At 47.3% G+C, this 23,623-nt stretch overlaps 1 protein-coding gene across 3 annotated transcripts in view; it reads right to left on the bottom strand.

Moving 5' to 3' along the window:
• Nucleotides 1-23,623, bottom strand: part of IDH3G (isocitrate dehydrogenase (NAD(+)) 3 non-catalytic subunit gamma) — a 181,799-nt gene that overhangs the window by 77,327 nt on the left and 80,849 nt on the right. For all 3 annotated transcript variants that reach the window (XM_082262622.1, XM_082262623.1, XM_082262624.1), the window contains one exon: nt 13,676-13,808. In XM_082262622.1, the coding sequence (XP_082118748.1) occupies nt 13,676-13,808 (133 nt within the window). The remainder of the gene's footprint in view (nt 1-13,675; nt 13,809-23,623) is intronic.

Genomic DNA, 23,623 nt, shown 5'->3' with positions numbered 1-23,623 from the left:
CTATCCTGGGACTTCATCAGAACACTTAGAGATTAAATGGCGCTGGCCCTTTAAATCGGCGATAATTGCGGTTCCCACCGCAATGAATAACTAGCCTGTGCTACTAAGCACTGAAAAGTAATAACTGCCAGCAGAGATATAAACCAGAAAAAACTGCAGAAAATCCCCCAGAAGTGTGCTATACTGTACCCACGCTGCCAGCTCGATCTGTGTGCCAAGAGAAAGGAAATTAGGTCACGCCACTAGAGGCAGAACATAGTTCTGAGCCACAAGAAAATGGTTGCCAATGTAAGTCTATGAGGGAGGCTCCGAGAAAATGGCCACTGAGCACATGAGGAAACACGTTGCCCACACTAAAGATGGCACCCGAAGGGCGCCAAAGCATTACAGGACATGGCTGCTGCCCTCACAATGAGGCCAACAGCCTGCCCACACCTGAAATGGCGGCCCCGCGGTTTTACACCAATTGCGGCCCCCACAAGCATGTCTGTACCCCCAAAACGTTGCACAAGCACCACAGGGACTCAGGGACCCCCGCAAACCCCACACACCGCGGCAGAACCGCTATAGCGCCCCCGCAGGGACCGGGAAGGGACACATGGAAACCGTACTGACAGACATGAGGGGGATATCACAGACTCCACATAGACTGCCATCCCCATAACAGAGGCCCCACATACACCCCCCCGATGGATAATGCCATAGACAGAGGGCTAGCATGGTACTCACCAGTCCAGCGAAAATGTGGGTACCGCACTGTGACAGGAAGCCTCCCACTCTGGGTGGGGGTGCCGTCAGCCGAACAGGATGCTAGCAACACGCGGAGTACCGCAGTCGAGACGTCCCAGCGAAGTAGCCACTTCGCAGGCTTGTCCCTGAGGACAGGGACAGGTCGTTTGCGAGGCCTGGGCGTACGCATAGCCTGCTAACGCTCGATGGCAGGCTGGGATTCCGTAAGGCTCTAGGATAACCAGTGCGATTCCCAGCTCCGCAAACGCTGTATTCTTCCGAAGTCTGACTAACTAAGCGCAGGAACAAATAAAAAGCTATCAGTGTAAAGAAAATCACTTTTTTAGAAATAAAAAACAATAATAAGAAGAAAGGCTGAGACTGCAGCCCCAGCCAAGGGTAGCCTGCCTACTCCTAACTAGGCAAAAGACAAACTGAATTGGGAATGCTGCTAGCAGGGGGGTATTGGACCAGAGGGACAGCCCCCTGTAGGTGTGTCTATACAAGGTTTTGTGAATGTTTTCTAACAAAATCTTCTGCCTAGCTTACTCCTGTGGATAAGACCAATACCCAGTAGTGAAGACTGTATGAGTGGGCGGCGACTGTCAGAGGACGTAAGCGACTATTGGATTTTTGCCTTACCGTAAAATCCTTTTCTCTTATGTTCATTGACAGATGCAGTCTCTGATCTTCATATCAGTAGGGTTATACTGTCCCCTACAGGAGTAGGACACTAGGCAGAAAAAAGTTCTGGCTATGCCTATGGGCAGTCCCAGGGGGTATACCCTCTCTCCCTGCTATAGCAGTGGTTCTCAATTCCGGTCCTCGGGACCCACCAACAGGCCAGGTTTGCAAGATAACTAAATTACATCACAGGTGATCTCATTTGCTGCTCAGTGATTGCAGTATTCTAGTCTGCATCCCCCAAGGTAATACTTAAAATCTGGCCTGTTAGTGGGTCCCGAGGACCGGAATTGAGAACCACTGTGCTATAGGATGTCAGTTTTGTATCAAAGCAGTGTCATAGAAAATAATACCAACCCAACTCAAATAGAGGGGCGGGTAATGCATCCGTCAATGAACATCAGTGAAAAGGTTTTTAACGGTAAGATAAAAATCCAATTTTCTCTATCGTTTATTGACGGACACAGTCTCTGATCTTCATATCAGTAGGGACGTCCCAAGCAGTGCCATAAAAATGAAGTGTGGGAACAGCAGAAAAATAAAATTCCCCAAGGCTAAACCATAGCCAACCAGGAAATATAGGACTCATCAGAACAAGATGAGACCCACCTGAAAAACAAACACCCTCAGAGGAGACTAAAACACCCTTAAAACGACAGCCTGCAAAACTTTGCGGCCAAAAGAGGCATCTGCAGATGCCAGCACATCCACCTTGTAAAACTTTGCGAAAGTGTGAACAGACGACCAGGTAGCTGCCTTGCAAACCTGAAGCACAAATGCCTAATGGTGAAAAGCCCAGGAAGCACTAAGCGCCCGAGTAGAATGCGCCTTAACATGGAAAGGAGAAACCTGACCCTTAATAGAATAAGCCTGCAAAACCGTCTGATCCATCTGGAAATAGTCACAGCAGACGCAGGCAGCCCTTTCTTTGCGCCATCCATGAGTACAAAGAGTGAATCTGATTTTCGAAAAGACTCAGTAGTACACCCTGATTGCCCGAACCACATTCAAAGTATGCAGTGCAAATTCCTTAGGATGTTTAGGTTTAGGACACAAAGAGGGTAACACAAATGTCCTCATTTAAGTGGAAACCACCTTCGGAAAGGAAGGACGGATCCGGATGAAGCACCACTTTATCCCTGTGAACCACCAGATAGGGAGAACGACAGGACAACGCCGGCAGTTTTGACACCCTGCACGCAGAAGTAATAGCTACCAAGAAGGCCACCTGCTGGGATAAGGTAAGCAGAGGAATCTCCCGAATACTTTCAAAAGGAGGTTTCTGGAGAACCGACAGCACCAAATTAAGGTCCCAAGGTGGCAATGGAGTTCGCACCGGAGGTGCCAAGTGTCGCACCCCCTGGATAAAGCTACGTACCAGGGAATGGGTGGCTAGTGGCCTTTGGAAGAAAATTGCCAAGGCAGAAACCTGACCCTTAATAGTACTCAAGGCTAACTTCTGATCAACTCCCTGTTGAAGGTAAGCCAAAATCCGAGCCACCGAGTAAGAGCGAGGGGGAACACCACGCAATATATGACTTCCATGTACAATGATAGATCTTCCTAGAAGTAGCTTTCCTCGCTTTAAGCAGAGTAGGAATCACTGAAGCAGACGATCCCCTGTCCTTCAACACCTGGCTTTCAACAGCTCAGCCATCAAAGCCAGTGACTGTAAAGCAGGATTGAAGATTGGCCCTTGAGACAGTAGATCCTCCCTGAGAGAATTCTCCAAGGAGCGTCTGCAACTAGCCTGACTAAGTGGGCGTACCAAGTTCAGCAAGGCCAGTCGGGAGCCACAGGAATGACCAGAATCCCTTCCGCCTTGATCCTGCGAAGAAGACTTGGCAGCAACTTGAGAGGAGGAAAGGCATACATCAGCTGTTACTGATCCCACGGGGCCACCAGCTCATCTGTGGCATCTTCCAGAGCAGTGTTTTTCAACTCCGGTCCTCAGGGCACACTAACAGGCCTGGTTTGCAAGAAAACTGAAATACATCACATGTGATATCATTTGCTGCTCAGTGATTGCAGTATTCTAGTCTGCATCTCCAAGGTAATACTTAAAATCTGGCCTGCTAGTGTGCCCTGAGGACTGGAGTTGGGAAACCCTGTTCCAGAGGGTTCCAGGGCCACAAACCTTTGCACTTTTCTGTTGATCCGAGATGCCAACAGATCTACATCTGGAGTGCCCCAACAAAGGCACAACTGCTGGACCACCTCCAGATGAAGAGACCATTCCCCCTTGATCCTTGAAGGTCTGCCGACTGAGGAAACCCGCTTGCCAATTTTCCACTCCTGAAATGTGAACAGCGGAGAGAGCTGGAACAAAGCGTTCCGCCCATTGAAGGATGCCTGCCACTTCCAAGGCTGCAAGGACACTTTTGGTGCCCCCTTGGTGATTGATATAAGCCACGGCCGTGGCATTGTCCTTTACTGGAGCCTGATCACTCTCAGCTCCAGTACATTTATCGGTAGCCTGGATTCTTCCAGGGACCAGACTCCTTGAGCAGAAAAACTTCCCGAAAACCCCTCTCCACCCGGACAGACTAGCATCCGTGGTGACAATTGTCCAATATATAGGAAGGATTTCCCTTGTTTGAACATCTGGGACCAAAGCCACCAGATCAGGGACTCCCTGGTCACCTGGCTCAGCCGGATCTGATTGTCCAGGGAATTTGGATTTTTGTTCCATTTGAGAAGGATTTCCTTCTGAAGGATTCTCATGCGGAATTGAGCGAAGGGGACCGCCTCAAAAGGATGACACTATCAGTCCCAGAACTCTCATACAGGTCCGAAGGGATGACCATTTGCTGGACAGCAACAGCTGAATCGCGGTCTGGAGTTCTTTGGAGTTTTTCAGGAGGAAGAAACACCCTGGCTGCTGACGAGTCCAAAGTCAGACCCAGATAGTCCAGTCTCAGGGAAGGGACGACTTCTGAAGGTTCAGAATTCACCCGAACTCCTCCAGAGTTCTCATGGTGATCTCCAAATTTGTCACCAGCACCGTGGGAGACTCCGCATGGAGAAGCAAATTGTCCAGGTAACCCAGGACCAATATCCCCCACTGTCTTAACAGCACCAGGACCGGAGACAAGACCTTTGTGAAGATCCAAGGAGCAGAGGCGAGACCAAAGAGTAACACTACAAACTGATAATGATCCTCTTCCACGGCAAAACGCAGAAACCGTTGATGTCCTGCACATATTGGGATGTGAAGGTAGGCATCTTAGATGTCTATGGAGGCCAGGAAATTCCCCTGATGTAGGGAAGCCACCATCATGTGAATGGATTCCATCCTGAATTTTTGAGCTTGCACAAAGCAATTCAGTGCCTTCAGGTCCAGGATTGGACGTACCTTGCCTTCCTTCCTTCCTGTGGACCGTAAACAGGTTTGAATAAAAGCCCTGAAAACGTTCCGTACACGGAACCAAACTATTACTGCCTGTTGTACCAGGTCCTGTACCTCCCCAAAGAGAGCCTGTAAGCGATCCAGGGACAGTCTCACATTGGAAGGGAAGAACCTCACCGGTGGAACTGATCGAAACTCGATCTTGTACCCGGACCGTATGACCTCGTGAACCCATTTGTCTTGTATCCAGGACAGCCTCAGGTCCGGGAACCGCCAAAGACGTCCCCCCACCCCAGATATGGGTGAGGGCACATCTTCAGGCCGAAGGGGCCTTGTCCTCAGGTCTGGAGAAACTCGATTCTTGTTTGCCAGACCAGGGTCGCTTGAAACCACCCAAGGGGGCCTTAAAGGACTTATTCCTTATTCATTGACCCTGAGGGACAAATAAACTTTGATTGTGCTGAAAAGGCGACGTGGGTCCTTACTCTTGTTAGCCTGTGGGAGAAATTTACTCTTACCCCGTGAGACATTTTATAATGTCATCCAGGGTAGCTCCAAACAGGCGATCTCCTTGAAAAGGCAGATCAGTCAAGACCTTCTTTGAGGTCTGATTTGCAGACCAGCACTTTAGCCAAAGTATATGCCGGAGGACCACTGCCGAAACTGACAGTCGGCCCAAAATGGGAGCGGCATCGCAAACAAATTGCAACCCCTGCACCAGCTGATCCAACAGCTCCTCAAAAGGCAGGAGGAAGAAGTTTCCCCTTCGGGTCACGGCGTAGTAACTTAGCCCATTCAGTCAATGTTTGCGAGACAAGGGCAACCGTAAACACCGGTCTTACTGCAGACCCCGCCAGGGAGTACATATTGCGGGCCACAGGCTCGGCCTTTCTATCCGCCGAATCCTTAAAGGACGGGGAATCCACACTGGGATCCTGGTAGCTTTATTCAGTCTTGAAACGGGAGGATCTACCGTAGGTGGCACAGTCCACATTTTTATAAGAGACTCTTCAAAATGGTAGCGTCTAGCAATCCACTTAGGCACCCCAGGGAACGCTTTGGGTGGTCCCATTCTTTTTTGAGCATGTTGTCAAAATACGCAGGAAAGGGAAAAACCTTTGCTGCTCTGAATGGCTTGTGAGTGCCATACGTAACCTGTGCCTCTTTCACAGTCGCAGCTGCGTCCTCCATTTTTAGGGTCTCACGCACCGATACAACCAGTGCATTCACCAGCGCCTTTTCTTGCGCGGTGGCAGAGGTAGAGATGTCATCCTCACTGTCAGAGGAGACATGGCGCGAGGTAGTAGACCCGACAGGGAGACCCGTGTCTGCAGTGGCTGAATCAGACTCAGAATCTGACACTTTAGATGAGGCAGGGGTAGGGGGAGGGCGTTTTTTGGCACCTCGCCCTTTAAAGGCCACATCCACCAGGGACACAAAAGATTCCAGGAATGCCGAAAGTGCATCTATGGGCAGCTGGGATCCGGAGGGCCCTGCAGCCTCCTTGAGGGGGTCAGGTGGGGACACATGTTCTGCAGGGTCCATGTTGCACCAGGGAAACCCGTCAGCAAAAAGTTGAGAAAAACATTTTTTTTCTCCTAGGAATGTACCACCGCACTACAGCGTCCCTCAAAGGAGGCACACCCCTAAAAATAATCTTAGGAGCTTTAGGTAATACAGGCCCCAAGAGACTGTCATTCTTTAAGATGTGCCAGTGCTTACGGATAATCTTCTTAACCGAGAAGTGCTGGATAGAGTATGAGGAAAAAAATGCATGTTGAAAGTCCTCATTTCCCTCCTCGGGGCTGTAATAGATCCTCCCTGTTACGGTTATCTGCCTGCATGAGGGCCTTCTCAAGCTCCTCCTCCTTATACCCCTTTTCCAAAAACTTGGATTTCAAGGAGCTCACCTCCCGCAGGAAATCAGACCTGTTAGAGCAGTTCCTTTTCAATCTGAGGAACTGACTGACAGGAACGGATTTAAGCCACGCCACATGGTGGCAGTTAGATGTATCAATAAATCCGTTCCTGTCAGTCACTTTGAAAAACGTAGAGGTTTCCAGGGTATTGCCAACCACTCTGATCTTAAGATCCAAAAAATGGATCTCAGACCTACTGCTTTCATGTGCAAGCCTGATACCTCTATCGTTATCATTTAATACAGAAATAAATGATTCCAAGGACTCAGTCGCCATCCCAAAGGAGGAGGATGTCATCGATGTACCTCCGCCAGAGAACAATCTCTGGTCTCGGAACGTCACCGATGACATCCTCCTCCCATTTGGCCATGAATAAATTGGCCATACTTGGCGCAAATTTGGCGCCCATGGCCACGCCCTTATTCTGCCTGTAGTATGTGCCTCCAAACCAAAAAAAAGTTATGGCCCATGGCGTAGTCGAGCAAGGTTAAGATGAACTGACTCTGAAAATTCAACAAAGTACTTAACCCCAAGAAATGCTCGACAACTTCCCTCCCATACTGATGTGAAATCACCGTGTACAACGATGAAACGTCAGCAGTGGCTAGAATATAGCTGTCTTTCCACTCTATGTCTTTGAGAATATTAATAACCTGCATAGAGTCTCTCAAAAATGAGGGAGTCTTGATCACCAAGGGCTGTAAGAAAAAGTCAATGTACTTACCCACCCTGCATCTTTATGCACCTTGGGCAGATAGTACATAATAGGCACCCTTTAGGATCTGGAGTTTCTAATTCAGGGTCAGGTGTTGGCAGCTGTACTCATTGTATTCATGATTTTATATCCACTATGTATAATCAATTTAATCAACGGTTTTAAGTTCATCTTAACCTTGCTCGACTACGTCATGGCCCATAACTCTTTTTGGTTTGGAGGCACATACTACAGGCAGAATAAGGGCGTGGCCATGGGCGCCAAATTTGCGCCAAGTATGGCCAATTTATTCATGGCCAAATGGGAGGAGGATGTCATCGGTGACGTTCCGAGACCAGAGATTGTTCTCTGGCGGAGGTACATTGATGACATCCTCCTCCTTTGGGATGGCGACTCTGAGTCCTTGGAATCATTTATTTCTGTATTAAATGATAACGATAGAGGTATCAGGCTTGCACATGAAAGCAGTAGGTCTGAGATCCATTTTTTGGATCTTAAGATCAGAGTGGTTGGCAATACCCTGGAAACCTCTACGTTTTTCAAAGAGACTGACAGGAACGGATTTATTGATACATCTAGCTGCCACCATGTGGCGTGGCTTAAATCCGTTCCCGTCAGTCAGTTCCTCAGATTGAAAAGGAACTGATCTAACAGGTCTGATTTCCTGCGGGAGGCGAGCTCCTTGAAATCCAAGTTTTTGGAAAAGGGGTATAAGGAGGAGGAGCTTGAGAAGGCCCTCGTGCAGGCGGATAACCGTAACAGGGAGGATCTATTACAGCCGCGAGTGCGGGAGGGAAATGAGGATTTTCAAAATGCATTTTTTTCCTCATACTCTATCCAGCACTTCCAGCACATCTTGAAGAATGACAGTCTCTTGGGGCCTGTATTACCTGAAGCTCCTAAGATTATTTTTAGGGGTGTGCCTCCTTTGAGGCTCCAAAATAGCCCCCAATATTATAGATATCCACCCAGGACTGTTTCATTTTTTCAACAGAGGGGAGGCTTCCACCCTTGTAGGCGTTGTGCAATTTGTAAGATCAACGCCTGTAGAACGAGAAGAGTTGAGACATTCTCTTCTAATGCCACGCAACAAGATTTTAAAATTAAGCCGTTCATCACATGTACCACGCGTCACGTCGTCTACTTATTACGCTGCCCTTGTGGCCGTGAATATGTGGGCCGTACAATACGTATGCTACATGTGCGTTTGCAAGAGCATGTGGCAAATATAATAAAGGGTTTCCCCAAACATAGTGTCTCGCGGCATTATGACCTTTGCCATGGGAGAGACCCTAAAGGTACAGTCTTTCTTGGTATAGATACGTTTTCGGGAAGTTGGAGGGGCAGCAACCTCACCAGAGGAGTCTACCAGTTGGAGACCAGCTGGATTTATCGTTTGAAGACGTATGCCCCCCACGGGTTAAATATTGACTGGGACATCAATGCCTTCATTAATAATGCATGATTGGTGTAGTCATTTGATGTCACCATTCCCCGAGTATTTGCCACATGGGTTACCCTTATTACAATTTTTATGGTCTTTAATCAAATTTGGGTACATTGCACTTTATTGCATCATTAGGTGATGTGAATGTTTTAACCTTTTTATTGTTTTTATGTGATATTATATTTTTTCTGTTTTTATGTAATATTTTATGCACTTTTTTATGTGTTTGGAGTTTCCCATGGGATCTGTTTTTTTGCCGGGAGGTGGCGTTGCGCCCTGTAAAGGTCACTTGTGGCAGTGCTAATTAGTGTGCAGGTGCACTATAGGGCCAAACACACTTTTGCTGTTGGAATTTAATATTATGTATATATATCAGTCCTCTAATAAGGATTGAGGCCTTATATTTAAGAAATTGTCATGATATGCTTTCATTTGATTGTCATGACATTTCTATGAATCTGATCGTTCGGTCGTGAATGACCCACTATCAGGATTTGGCTTATGTCCAGTTCCGCGTGCTGTCACGCAAGTGATGGACATCCGGTTCCGGAACATTTCGATCCCGACCCGCTGGTTCCGGTTGTTGGTACGCATATGTTCGACTTCCGGGTTTCGGGTCAATAGTACGACATCCCGCCTTTTCCGCCTCGTCCAGCGTATAAATAGAGATGGTTTACCGCAGGCCACACCCCCTGACGTCATCTACTGACGAAACGCGTAGGAGGAGCCTGCGGCACGCCACGCTGTGACCTACGAGGGGATGCGGCGGCCATTTTCTTGGTTGGAAACCAGGTCCCGGGAATGCTCTAAGACATACACGCTGTTTTGTCTCCATTCAAATGTGAGTTGCCACTTTTTAGTTTCTTTATTCAATAAAATCAGTGACTATACTTCACTATGGGAGTTGTTCCCTTTTTTTACATATTCATGTATTCCAGGCGGAGCTGATGTGGGAGATATAAGGAGCTGGCAATATATCTGCATGAGTCTTCTGATCTGACACACAGGCTGGATATGATCCCTGTAACGGGGATCATCGCATTGTGGTAAGGGGCCAATTTTATCTTTCGGTGGTGGTCTCTACACACTGGGCTTTTGGAACTTGGAGTGTCTGGCATTTGCTTTTGGGAGCACATTTTCTCGGAAGGACTTGGTCTATTCCTACCATTTGATTTTAGGATTACCTTTTTGGACTGTGCAGTTCACTTCATTGTTACAAGCGCTACACCATATCTATTTTATGTCATTTTTAGGATCTGGAGTTTCTAATTCAGGGTCAGGTGTTGGCAGCTGTACTTAGTCTTTTGACTCATTGTATTCATGATTTTATATTCACTATGTATAATCAATTTAATCAACGGTTTTAATTGATGTTTTAAGCGCAGCAATACCCCCATTTTTCCATATATCTATTTGTATGAATTGTTTTTTTTTTTTATTGTTGGTGAAGGACCTCGACATACACAACTTATCTAGGAGTTTTTTTTTTGTTTTTTTTTTTCGATGTACCATTCTGTAACTTTTAACCCCAGAGCTTATTGAGAATTCTATCCAATTATAGTGCACTTGGGCTTTTTCCCCCCCAATATATTATAATTTTCTTTTGGCCTTAGGGACGATTAAGATTGTTGTCCAATCACAGCACACCCACTGGTATATTAGTCTCTAACAAGATGACAGTTTCCTTAGCTTCCTTTAGAAGCCAGGCGCACAAAATGCATCAAGGCTTGGCTGCTGACATCTTTTCTGGATCTTTCCCTGACATTTCCAGTTTAAGGGAACACATGAAAACTTCGGTGGTAATGAACAGCGGTGCTAAGCTTATTCCTTTGGCATGTCAGCTGTCTGTGTTGGTGCCTTTCTTGCCACTACTTTATGTGAGTGCACATTTTAATTTATAACCTTCTTGCATTTATAAAAAAAAAAAAGCTACTACACTATATACACTTTTTCTGGGCTTTGAGTGTTGTCTCTTGTGAATGAGAGCCAACAGTAGACGTCAGGAGCAGACTGGTTCCTCCTAGTGCTTGCAGGCTGATTTGTTGGCCGCATAGGTCTGGTGAGTGTGGAATTTATCTGCACGTGGTGGAGCACATTTGTGTTTAAGATAACTCTGTCGCCCAGTTATATTTTCCACAGACACGGCGATTATAAATACACCTTTTTTTTTATTTTTTACTTTATTGGACTTGATAGCATGATTATATGCACATGTGAAATGTGATGTAATTTAAATCATTTTGTAGCACTTGTATGTTTGTAAGGCTAGCGACTATTTCTTTTGCACGCACATGTACCTATAGCTATTACCTGGATAAATGAGAAACTACAGAAAATCACTGTGTTAAAAAAAATTGACGTACCAAGTTCTGATAAATGCAATTTGAATACTACTATCCTGTGTGAATCTTGTATTGAGGAAGATTACAGCACTTGGTAGGCACCTTGGCTATATTCCTTTTTTTTTGTCAACCACACCTTCCAGTACAGGAGTCATTTTGTATAAATAAAGATGCTGTCTCTATGAATTTGGACACGCAGCAAAGCAGTACAAACTCAGGTGTAGCAATCTGTGAGAAAACTACAGAAAAAAAAAAAAGCAGCTTTCGAGAAAATCTTAAGAACGTGTTCACCTTTTTATAATACAAATCTTTTTGTAGGTAAAACAATGTGCATTTTTTTTTTGTTTTGTTTTTACAAGGAGCCTGCAAAACTGGTGCCATCGAGGACTTCTGCAGACATGTCTGTGTATTGCACTGTGAATTAAGGACGTGGCTAGGCGGGCAATGCCATTATTTTCAAATAGCAACAGCGGGCGCCCAGAGAAGATGCCCGCTACCAGCTGGACTGCTGTTGAAGCAGTGAATCACTATAGTACTACAGTGATCACCACTGTCCTCCGGGTCCTGCTCTTAGCACCTGCCCTGCTACAGGCACTCCCCGGGTTACAAACATCTGACTTACAAATGACTCCTACTTACAAACGGAGGGAGACAACAGTTACTGAGAGGAAATCTATCCCTAGGAAGGGAAATTCACTCCTCTAAAAGTTATCATGGGAAAAAGAGGTCTCCACTGAAGCTTTATCACTAATCCTTGTTTCTACAACAAGCAAAAATGTTCAAAATCCAATTGTCATAGAGCCAGAGAGTGAGGTGACATCTTCTGAACAGGGGCACAGACAGCAAAACAAATGTTACAGGGGTGTTAACCCTTCCCTATGCTATCCAAAAAACATAAAAATTATTATTTTTGGCTGGAGCTTCACTTAAAAAATGTACCTGTTCCGAATTACAAACCAATTCAACTTAAGAACAAATCTACAGACCCTATCTTGTTTGTAACCCGGGGACCGCCTGTATATAGTAAGGGGGTTGCTCGCTCAGCAAGTGTGCCATTCACACAACAGCTTTCAGTCATTGAAACACCTTTAATTGACTGAAAGCTGTTTGCTGATTGGTTGAGGCCTCTATTGTTAAAAGGTTTGAATAAAGCCCAGAAATATTCCCAGAGGGGTACTGATGTAACTACTCTGACACAAGCCTTTGTACCTTCTACTGGACTGGACCTACAGACTAGCAACAAAGGACAGTAATCCCAATTTCTGACATCGCAGAATGCCTGGGACAATCAAATTACACACGCAGTCAGTTTCCAATCATGTCCAGGTTTGTGATGAGGGGGGTGGAGTCTGTTGTTCTAAGGGCCAAGACTGACCTGCTGCTGGTCAGTGGGGAGAGGCAAGTGAAGGTGCACTCAGTGCAGTGTTCCTTTTGTAGAGGTAAGCAAGGCAGTAGAGGGAGGGGGGTGTAAAGGTGATGGCTGTGGGGATTCAGAGGCCAGAGGTGAGGAGGGGTGTTTTTTTTCCCATTGCAACGCTTGCTAGAAAAAGGTATTTAGTAGAGCAGAGGGTTTATCCAGTATTTCTAGTGTTTATAGATTCTATGTACAAGCTATTGGGATTTGAGCACAGGCATATTTTATGTCTATTGTAGATGGTGAGGTGAAGCTTTGCACAGGGGTGCACAAGTGAGCTTAGGACAGGGGGAATAGTCGAGCTGTGGACAGTGGAGTGCAGAGGTTTACAGAAACAAATTTATGCCCATCTTGATTGCCACAAAAATGCAACAAAAGCAGAGCTCTGCCCACACAAACATTTAAAAAGCATTAAATATAGCTAAAATTATGAAACTCAACATAGCTGTGTTTTTTTTTTACAACTGAGTAAAGGAGTCTATAGATGACACTTTATGAATCTGTAATATATTATACCTGTGTGCATAAAACCTAAAACAGCAGAACTACAAAAAAGAAGACACCTAACCCCCCACTAGCAATAATCTGGGGCATGCCGGTAGTAGGGTTATACCCTGAGCTGGCCTACAGTTTTTTGTTTTGCCAGTGTCCAATACTCCTATAGGTGACAATGTAACCCAAAGGCTTCATGCATTCCTCGTGGGTAAGAAAAAAAATTAGGAGTCCAATGGTCAACGGATGACAAAGTGCATATATTTTATAAGAGACCTGCCTTTATTTCGAAAACATAAAACATAGTATGTACAGCAATGAAGCACTCAAGTTACAGAAAGAGGGGACAGTGCACTTGTGACTACCTGATGCTGCACATTCCTTTTTTCCCCCACTGCAGTACCTTGGGGGCTATCCAGACCTATTCAAAAGGTGCATTCCAACATAGGTATGCAAAAGCTAACTTTACTGTACAAAACAGTACATGCAGTCATCGTTGTGGGGTCTGGTAAAAAAGTGGTAGTGAAACTCTTTAGCATAGTATTAGATTATCTTTACACAGGATGCTCTTCTAAGTAACTGACCTCATGTTCCAGGCTGCTGTACTCCCCCTCAGTATTCTCCCGCACAATCAAGATGTCAATATCCTTTTGTCGGGTCTGGACTCCTGGAAGGCTCTGACAGTGGATAACATTGGCATACAGGTCTAGGCTGGTGCTGGAGACAGAACAGAGTTACACGATTTTAAGTGAAGTAAAATAAAAAGTATTTAACATGAAAAGATCCTAAATTGGAATAGTGAAACCATTACAGATAGTAATTTAAAGCACGCTGTACACGTAAGACAGATTTGCCTAAATTTTACCCTGGATTCTTCATCTGCATTCTGGGAGTAGCTGAACCTACAGAACATGCTATGCGAAAGGAAAGGTGAGGTATAATAAGGCCAATTTTTAACAGGAAGTAGGAATTTGAATGCAAAGCTAGAAGTTTGCTGTCTGACAAAATTTCCCATCTACAAAAGCTGAAAAGCAAACGCTCCACACACCCATACATCGGGTAAAATAAGTACTGAACACATCACCATTTTTCTAGGTAAATATATTTCTAAGATCCGGTTCACACTACTCAGACTTGTCAGGTGAATTGGTCGCCTGACAAGTAGCTCCCAATGCTGTGCAATGGAACCGTTCTAATCAGAGCGGCTCAAGTCGCTCCGACTTAGAAAAAGGTTCCTGCACTATTTTTTGGCAAAGTCGGAGCGACTTGCATTGGCTTCTATTATTAGAATTAGTTTGCAAGCCGCGATGAAGTCGCGCTGCACGGGCGACTTCAAAGTCGCCCGAAGTCGGGGCGACTGAGTCAGATTAGTGTGAACCGGCTCTAAAGGTTCTATTGACATGAAATTTTCACCACATGTGTCAGTAACAACCCATGCAATCCATACAAAGAAACCAAAACAAACAAGTTCAGAAATTAAGTTATGTGTAATAAGATTGGATGACACAGGAAAAAAGTATTGAACACAAAGAAAGGAAGGTGTAAAAAGTCATTGAAAGCCAAGACACCAGCTGAAATCTATCAGTAATTAGAAAGCAATCCTGCCCCTTGTCAGTGCAAATTATTATCTGCTGGTTCAGTCTCAACTGATGGCCTATAAAAAGGTGTCACACAAGAAACATCTCATGATGGGTAAAAGCAAAGAGTTCTCTCAAGACCTTCACAACTTTATTGTTGCAAAACATACTGAGGACATTGGTTACCGAAAGATTTCTAAACTTCTGAATGTTCCAGTGAGCACTGTCGGGGCTATAAACAGGAAGTGGAAAGAACATAATTTCACCATAAACTGGCCATGGCCAGGTGCTCCTTGCAAGATTTCTGGCATAGGAGTAAAGAATTATCAGAAGAGTTGTCCAAGAGCCAAAGGACCACTTGGAGGGCTTCAGAAAGACCTGGATTTAGAAGGTACAATTGTATCAAAGAAAACGTAATGCACTCAACCGCCATGGCCTGTTTGCACGCTCACCATGCAAGACTCTATTGCTGAAGAAAAAGCATGTTGAGGCTTGGGTCAAGTTTGCTGCTAACCATTTAGACAACCTGTGAATTACTGGGAAAATATAGTCTGGTCAGAGGAGACCAAGATTGAACTCTTTAGATGCTATAATGCACACCATTTTTGGAGGTCAAATGGCACTGCACATCACCCCAAAAACACCATACCAACATGGGAGGTGGGAACATCACGGTATGGGGTTGCTTTTCAGCATACGGTACTTCATATCTTTGAAGGAAGGATGAATGGAAGAATGTACCAAGACATTACAGTAAACCCCCCTCCATTGCGGGGGTTACGTTCCGGACCCAGCCGCGAAAAGTGAAATTCCGCGAAATAGAAAAACCCTATTAAAATGCATTGTAGGCATGATTTTTTTACTGTCACTGTACGTGTAGAAGCATTTTAAGGTCTTTAAACACACTTTTAAAACAATAGAAACTCATTTAAACACATAAAAGATACTTAGAGACAGAGCAAGAGCTATGAAAAACACAAAAATCTTTCATTTTTAATGATTTATATAGTAAAATAACATTACAAAAAAAAACGCGAATTACCGGGACCGCAAAAACTGAACCGCGATGTAGCGGGGGATTACTGTATTGATAAAAATCTGCTGTCATTTACCAAATGAAATTACATTGGACATTGACAGTGGACATTTCAGCAACAGAATGATTCCAAACACAAAGCCAAGGAAACTCTCAATTGGTTTCAAAGAAAGAAAATAAAGCTGCTAGAATGGCCCAGCCAATCAACTGATTTGAATTCAATAGAAAATTTATAGAAGGAACTTAAGATCAGAGTTCATAGAAGTGGCCCACGGAACCTTCAAGATTTGAGGACTGTGTGGAAGAAAGGGCCAAAATCACACTTGAGCAATGCATGCGATTAGTTTCTCCATATGGAAGGCGTCTTGAAGCAGTCATTACCAATAAAGAATTTTGTACGAAGTATTAAAGTGGTTGTAAAGACACAAGGCTTTTTACCTTCATGCATTCTATGCATGAAGGTAAAAAACCTTCTGTATACAGCAGCCCCCCCCCCCCCCCCACGATATTGCCTACTGTCATTCACAGCCAGTGAGCCAATCAGGAGACAGAAGGGCCGGGGTCTAACCATGGCTCCAAGTGTGAATGGACACAGAGCAGTGGCTTGGCTCTGGTGCCTCCATAGTAAGCTGCTTGATGTGGGGGCACCAGACAGGAGGGAGGAGCCAGGAGCGCTGGCATGGGACCCATGAAGAGGAGGATCCGGGCCACTCTGTGCAAAACACCTGAACAGAGCAGGCAAGTGTAACACGTTTACAATCTACAGTTTTTTTTTCATTAAAATATTAAAGTTTTTATTATTTAAAAATAACAAACATGTTATACTTACCTGCTCTGTGTAATGGTTTTGCACAGAGCAGCCCAGATCCTCCTGTCTAGACCCTTCGCTCTACATAGGGGTACCCGGCAGGGCTGCCCGCTATCTCCACTGCTATTTGCCATGGCGTTGGAGCCCCTAGCGGCACGGGTCCGGCCCTCCGCTGGGATCATGGGGTCCAAACGGGAAGGGCGTGAAGAGGATATCTCTTTATATGCAGATGACACTCTCCTTTACCTGGGAGATACCCAGGATTCTCTGCGCACAGTAATGTCCCTTATAGACTATTTTGGTTCGCAATCGGGATTCTCCATGAATTGGGACAAGTCAGTGTTAATGCCTTTGGACCCTCTTCCCGCCCCTCTCCCCCCGCGTGCGTCATCGGTGAGAGTAGTGGACAGGTTCAAATACTTGGGAATACAGGTAACACCAGACCCCTCTGACTACTTGACTTTGAATTTAGTGCCTCTGCTGCAGAGATTTTGCTCTAAATTCACGAGTTTGTGCAAATTGCCGCTCTCAGTTGCTGGCCGTTTCAACCTTATTAAGATGGTGTGGGCGCCCCTATTGCTATACGTTTTCCACAATAACCCTGTGTGGATCCCTAAACGATGGTTCCACGGGATTGAATCTCAGTTCCGGGAACTGATTTGGTGTAAGAAGGTAGCAAGAATTAAGCTGACCACTCTCCAGATGGGGAAGGATGGGGGCGGGCTAGCGGTGCCGAACCCCCGGGTGTATTTCCTGGCCTCCTAGGTTCAGCATATGGGGGGCTGGGGGAAACCGGACCCACTGGATCCCATTGGAGCCATGTTAGCTCCAGCAGGCTCCCCTTCTCCTATGCTGGTCCATGTGGAGGCTGGATTTGCACACCTGCCGGCGGGTATGCCGACAGTTTCTCTGCTTCGGATGGTGTGGCGGTATGTCAAGGCGATGCTCCGAGTTGGGGGTTTCATCCCTGAGACCCGCATCTGGGACAACCGGAGTAATAAGGAGCTCCTCCACTTGGAGGATGCAGAAATCTGGAAGATGTTAGGAATATGCTTCATGACACAGCTGTTTAGGGGACAGGTGCTGAAATCCTTTCAGGACACGACAGTATTTTTTTAGATTTTTTCAGCTTAGACATGCTATTACGGCTCAGGCCAGAATTGCATTGTTACAACTCACCCCACATAAACTGCTGGGAGATGTATTTCAAACCTCTGACAAGAAGGGTATGATCTCTGATGTTTATGTTGCCCTTATAGACTCCCTTCAGGACCTGGCCACTCTCCCTGCCAGGGCGGCTTGGGAGGAGGACCTTGGTCCCATTGATGGGGAGATATGGAAGCTGTGCCTATCTTCCATTCCCCTGGTTTCGGTCTCTGCCTCGCAAAAAGTTTCCCATCTTATGCTATTCCACAGAGCGTATAGGACACCTGTTAGGCTTCACCATTGGGGCCGTAGGCCTACCCCTCTCTGCCCGAAATGTGATAGGGAACAAGGAACACTGATACATATGTTATGGAGATGTCCCAAAGCGATTCAGATACTGGTCCTCGATTATAGCCACGATATCCAGAGTTTATAATTTTCAACTACTTTGTGATCCGGTGATATGCCTCCTTGGGGCTCTGGAGGTGGACACCTTGACCCCCAGTGCCCACGTGGCTGTTATTAGGCTGTTATTCATAGCTCGTAAACTCATAGCCAGATACTGGATCTCTACCAGGGTCCCATCGGTGCAGCAGTGGATTACCCAGGTTAATAGCTCCTTAATCAGGGAAAAATTGACATAACACAGAAAGGCACACAAAAAGTTTTACTCTCTGGCAGCCTTGGCTGGATGACCTGGCCTTGGCCCCTCCACAGCTGGTTATGCACAGGCTTTTTGAAGTTTAATTAGAAATGTTTGGAATGTTGCAGATGATTACAAATGGTTAAGAGTCCTCCCCTTCCCTCCCCTCCCTTCTTTCCCTACTACCCTACCGTTATTCCCTGCCTTCCCTTGCCCCTTTCCCTCTTTTCCTCCCTCCTATTTTTGATTTTACCCTACTCATGTTCTAGTGCTTGCCACATAGCTTATTGCTTATATGGAAGTTATTGTATGCTGGGTTACAATATTGTTCCTTATTGCTTTGTGGTTTCTTGCGGGTTCATTGTACGGATGTATGTCGATACAAACAAGATCTTTATTTGACGTCTGACTGTTACTGTTTGTACAATGTTCGATTTTATTTTTAAATAAGGGAATTTTTGTAAAATCTTACCGTAAAATTCCTTTCTCGGAGTCCTCTGACAGTCGCCACCCACTCATTCAGTCTTCACCAATGGTTATTGACCTCTTATCCATAGGAGCAAGCTAGGCATAAGACTGGTTAAAAACAAAGTAATTTACATAAACACACCTATGGGGGCTGTCCCACTGGTCCAATACCCCCCTGCTATCAGAATTCCCAACTCAGTTTGGTCGCAAGCAGTTAAAGTCCAAAAGAACCCCAATAGAGGGGCGGGGGCGGCGACTGTAAGAGGACTCAGAGAAAGGAATTTTGCGGTAAGATTTTACAAAAATTCAGTTTTCTCTTATGTCCTCTGACAGTCGCCACCCACTCATTCAGTCTTCACCAATGGGATGTCCCAAAGCAGTGTAGACATGAGGGGTGGGAAGCGCAACCGTCACAAAGGCAACGCAGCACCCAGGCCAGAGAAAGGAACCTTGTCTGAGCAGAAAAAGGTAAAAAACTCTGGGTAACAAAAAAGCTCAACTGGAGCAGGAAAACAAATAACCAAAAGGGGGAGAAAAAACAACCCCAACAGATGGGGACAGGCAACGGCCAGACCCCATCAAGGCACTGCCACACACAGAACTTTGCGGCCAAAGGAGGCATCAGCTGATGCCAGAACATCAAGTTTGTAGAATTTGGAAAAAGTGTGCACGGACGACCAAGTCGCAGCTTTGCACACCTGGGCCACCGAAGCCTGATGCCGGAAAGCCCAGGACGCACTCACCGCCCTGGTAGAGTGCGCCTTGACAGGAAAGGGCAGAACCCGTTCCCTAATCGAATAGGCCTGTACAATCGTCTGTCTGATCCATTTTGAAATGGTCGCCGCAGACGCAGCCATACCCTTCCGAGGGCCCTCGGGAAGGACGAAGAGAGAATTCGACTTCCTGAAGGATTCAGTAGACGACAGGTACACCCTGATCGCCCGGACCACATCCAAGGAGTGCAGAGCAAACTCCTTAGGATGCTTGGGATTCGCACACAGCGAAGGCAAGACAATATCTTCGTTAAGGTGAAAATCCAAAACCACCTTAGGAAGAAAAGATTGGTTAGGTCGCAGGACCACCTTATCCCTATGAACCACCAGGTAGGGGGAGCGGCAGGACAGAGCCGCCAACTCCGACACTCTGCGAGCAGATGTGATCGCCACCAGAATGGCAACCTTTCGTGACAGCATAGGCAGAGGAATCTCCCTGATGTTTTCAAAGGGAGGACGTTGCAAAATGGACAGGACCAAGCTCAGGTCCCAAGGAGGTAAAGGCGCCCTCCTAGGAGGAGCCAAATAACACACCCCCTGAATAAAGGTGCGTATGAAAGATTTTGACGCCAAGGGGCACTGGAAAAGGATGGCCAGTGCCGACAACTAACCTTTGATTGTGGTCAGCGCAAGACGCTGGTCCACACCAGTTTGCAGGAAGGCCAGCACCCTCGCCACCGAAAAGGAGCGAGGATGGATGCCCCCAGATTCACACCAGGCAAAATAAGCCTTCCAGGTACGGTAATAGATCCTACCGGACGAGGCTTTCCTAGCCTTAAGCAGGGTAGGAATGTCCGCCGAAGAGAGACCTCGATCTCTCAGGACCTGGCTTTCAACAGCCACGCCGTTAAAGCCAGCGACTGTAAAGCAGGATGGAATATCGGCCCCCGAGACAGAAGATAGTCTCGTAACGGGAGTCGCCAGGGAGGCTTGACGACCAGTTGCATGATGTCCGCGGACCAAGACCGGCGTGGCCAGTCCTGGGCCACCAGAATCACCAACTTCGGTTCCGAGACCAACCTGCGAAGGAACCTGGACAACAACTGAATCGGGGGGAAAGCATAAATCAGACGATACTGCTTCCAAGGCACCACCAGCGCATCTGAGGCGTCTGCCAGAGGATCGCGCGTTCTTGCCACAAACCTTCCCACCTTGTTGTTTAGCTGGGATGCAAACAGATCCAAACCCGGGGATCCCCATCTCGCACACAGCATTTGAAACACCTCCGGGTGCAGAGACCATTCACCCTGGTCCAGGGTCTGGCGGCTCAGATAATCGGCCTGCCAATTCTCCACACATGGAATGTGAACTGCCGAAATCGCCGGGACATGCGTCTCAGCCCAAAACAGAATTTTGGTCACTTCCTGGGCCGCCCGGGCACTCCTGGTGCCCCCTTGGTGGTTGATGTAGGCCACCGCAGTGGCATTGTCCATCTGCACCCGTACAGGGCGGCCCCTGAAGATGATCCGACCAGGCTGACATCCGTGGTTACCACCGTCCACAACAACGGCCGGAAGGACTTCCCCTCTCTGATCAGGCGACTCAAAGATACCCTCAGGTCCAAGGACTGAGGAAGTCTGTCCCATCTGGCCAGTATCTCCGCCTGGAGAAACCACGTGTGAAACTGAGCAAATGGTATCGCCTCAAAAGGCAGACACCATCAACCCCAGGGGCCGCATACAGGTCCTGAGCGACGAGGATTGGTTGTCCCTCAGGGACCTGACCTCGTCCTGTAGGGTCCGGAGCTTGTCCTCCGGTAGAAACACCTTTGCTTGGGCGGAGTCCAGGACCATCCCCAGGTAGGGGAGACGAAGTCTACTTCTGGACGTTGATGGTCCACCCGAACTCCTGGAGCGTCTGAACCGTAGTGGACAGATCGCGCAGCAGGCTCCGACTGGCACGCGACCTTAACAGGAGATCGTCCAGATATCCCAAGATCGCAATGCCCTGTGCCCGTAACAGGGCCAAAGCAGGAGCCAGCACTTTGGTAAACACCCTTGGAGCCGAAGCGAGACCGAAAGGTAACGCCATAAACTGATAGTGTGCCTCCGCGATTGCGAATCGGAGGTACCTCTGATGACCCTCGAATATGGGCATGTGTAAATACGCATCCTTGAGGTCGATGGAAGCCAGGAAATCTCCTGGGCTCAGGGAAGCTACCACCGAGCGGAGTGATTCCATGCGGAATTTTTGAACGCGCACAAAGCGGTTCAGAGCTTTCAAGTCCAGAATTGGACACACCTTGCCCTCCTTTCTGGGCACAGTGAACAGATTTGAGTAAAACCCCCAAAATCTGTCCCGATGCGGCACCGGGACTATCACCCCCTGGGCGAGAAGATCCTGAACCGCCCGATGAAGATCTTGCAAATGATCTGGGGTCAAATGAAGATTTGAGGGAAAGAACCTGTCCACTGGCCGTGAAAGGAATTCGATCTTGTAACCTGATCTAATGATTTCCTGAACCCACCTGTCCGGAATCTGGAGCAGCCAAGGTTCGAGAAAACCGTGCAGACGTCCCACCGCCCCTGGAACTGGTGAGGGCGTCCCTTCAGGTTGAGACGGACTGGGCCGCCGCTCCAGCCTGGGCGGCTTTAGACTTGCCCGCCCAAGGCTTCCTCTGGCCACCATGGCCTTTAAAGGGTTTCCCCCTGTCCTGTGCTTTGAAAGCACAAAAAGGACCCCTGGTTCGGTTTAAAGGAAGGGCACCGCTTACCACGGAAAAACTTACCCTTAGGATTCTGGGGCAGCAGAGTGCTCTTGCCCCCAGTGACTCCTTTAACCAATTCGTCCAGGGATTCCCCAAAAAGACGAATCCCCGAATAAGGGATGTCAGACACCTTCTTTCTCGAAGCCTGGTCAGCCGACCAGCACTTCAGCCAAACCAGGCGACGGTTGAGCACCGCAACACCAGAGAGGCGTGCGGCTAAAGGGGCCTCATCTAAGGCCGCGTCACACAGGTACATAACCGCCTGACTAATCTAGTCCACCATCTCCAAAGTAGTAGGGGGGGCAGAGTCTGCCACGAGGGTGCGCCTAAGCACCTTGGTCCAATCTGCCACAGCCTGAGACACCATGACGGAGGCGAAAATAGGTTTCAGCAAGGAACCCGCCATCATATAGGCGTGGCGGGCGAGGGATTCCAACCGCCTATCAGTAGGGTCCCTGAACACAGGAGAATCCTCAGTGGGTACCAGAGTGGCCCTGTTCAATCTGGACACCGTGTGATCCACCTTAAGGGCCACAGACCAGCGCGAATCTGTAGGAGACGCAAAAGGGGCAACGGAGTTGAAACCGTTTAGGCACCACAAAATTGCGCTTCAAATCGCGCCATTGTTCATTCACCGTCTCGTGAAACTCAGCGGGGCAAGGAAACACCTGTGCCGCTTTTTGGGATCTGCGGGTCCCAAAAGAGGACCGCTTACCCGGAGGGTTGGGCTCATCCTCCAAATGTAGTGCATCTTTCACAGCAGTAATCAGCGCAGACATAGCAGCGCGTTCTCTGGCCGCCCCAGGGGGGGAATCATCACCCTCCTCGTCCTCCGCCTCCCCTTCAGACTGGGAGGAAGGAGACCCCTCCAGGGGTACACTATCTACAGTAACCATGTCAGACTCAGAATCAGAAGTGTGAGAAAACCTAGGCCTTTTCCTAGAATCCCGTTCAGCCATCAAAAGATCCACATTGGACGCTAAAGTCGCAAGTGCAGCAGTAAGTGTAGATGATTCAGAGGAGCCTGAATCATCCACCAAAGCTGGGGGAAATTTGCTGTCCTGGGACTCCATAAAATAACTTTTTTGGCGCTGGCACTTTAAATCGCACAGCAATCCCACCGCAATACACCGCTATTAAGGACTACACTGATAGACCCCTCAGGCAGGAATAAAGCTGATAGCCATAGATATTCCCCACAAAACAGCAAGAACAGACCCCCACAAGTGTTACCACGCTGGCTGACGATCTCCTCTGTATGAGAAAGGAAGTGATGTCACACCGCATGAGGCTGAACAGGACTCAGGCTAAGGGAAAATGCCCATAGAAAGCAATGGAAGGCTCCGGGAAAATGGCTGCCGACATGTGCACAGA

The sequence above is a fragment of the Pelophylax lessonae genome, assembly GCF_965119305.1.
Source record: "Pelophylax lessonae genome assembly, chromosome: 7".
NCBI classification, from domain to species: Eukaryota; Metazoa; Chordata; class Amphibia; order Anura; family Ranidae; genus Pelophylax; species Pelophylax lessonae.
The sequence above is the reverse complement of the archived record's forward strand: the minus strand, read 5'-3'. Positions and strand labels throughout refer to the sequence as shown.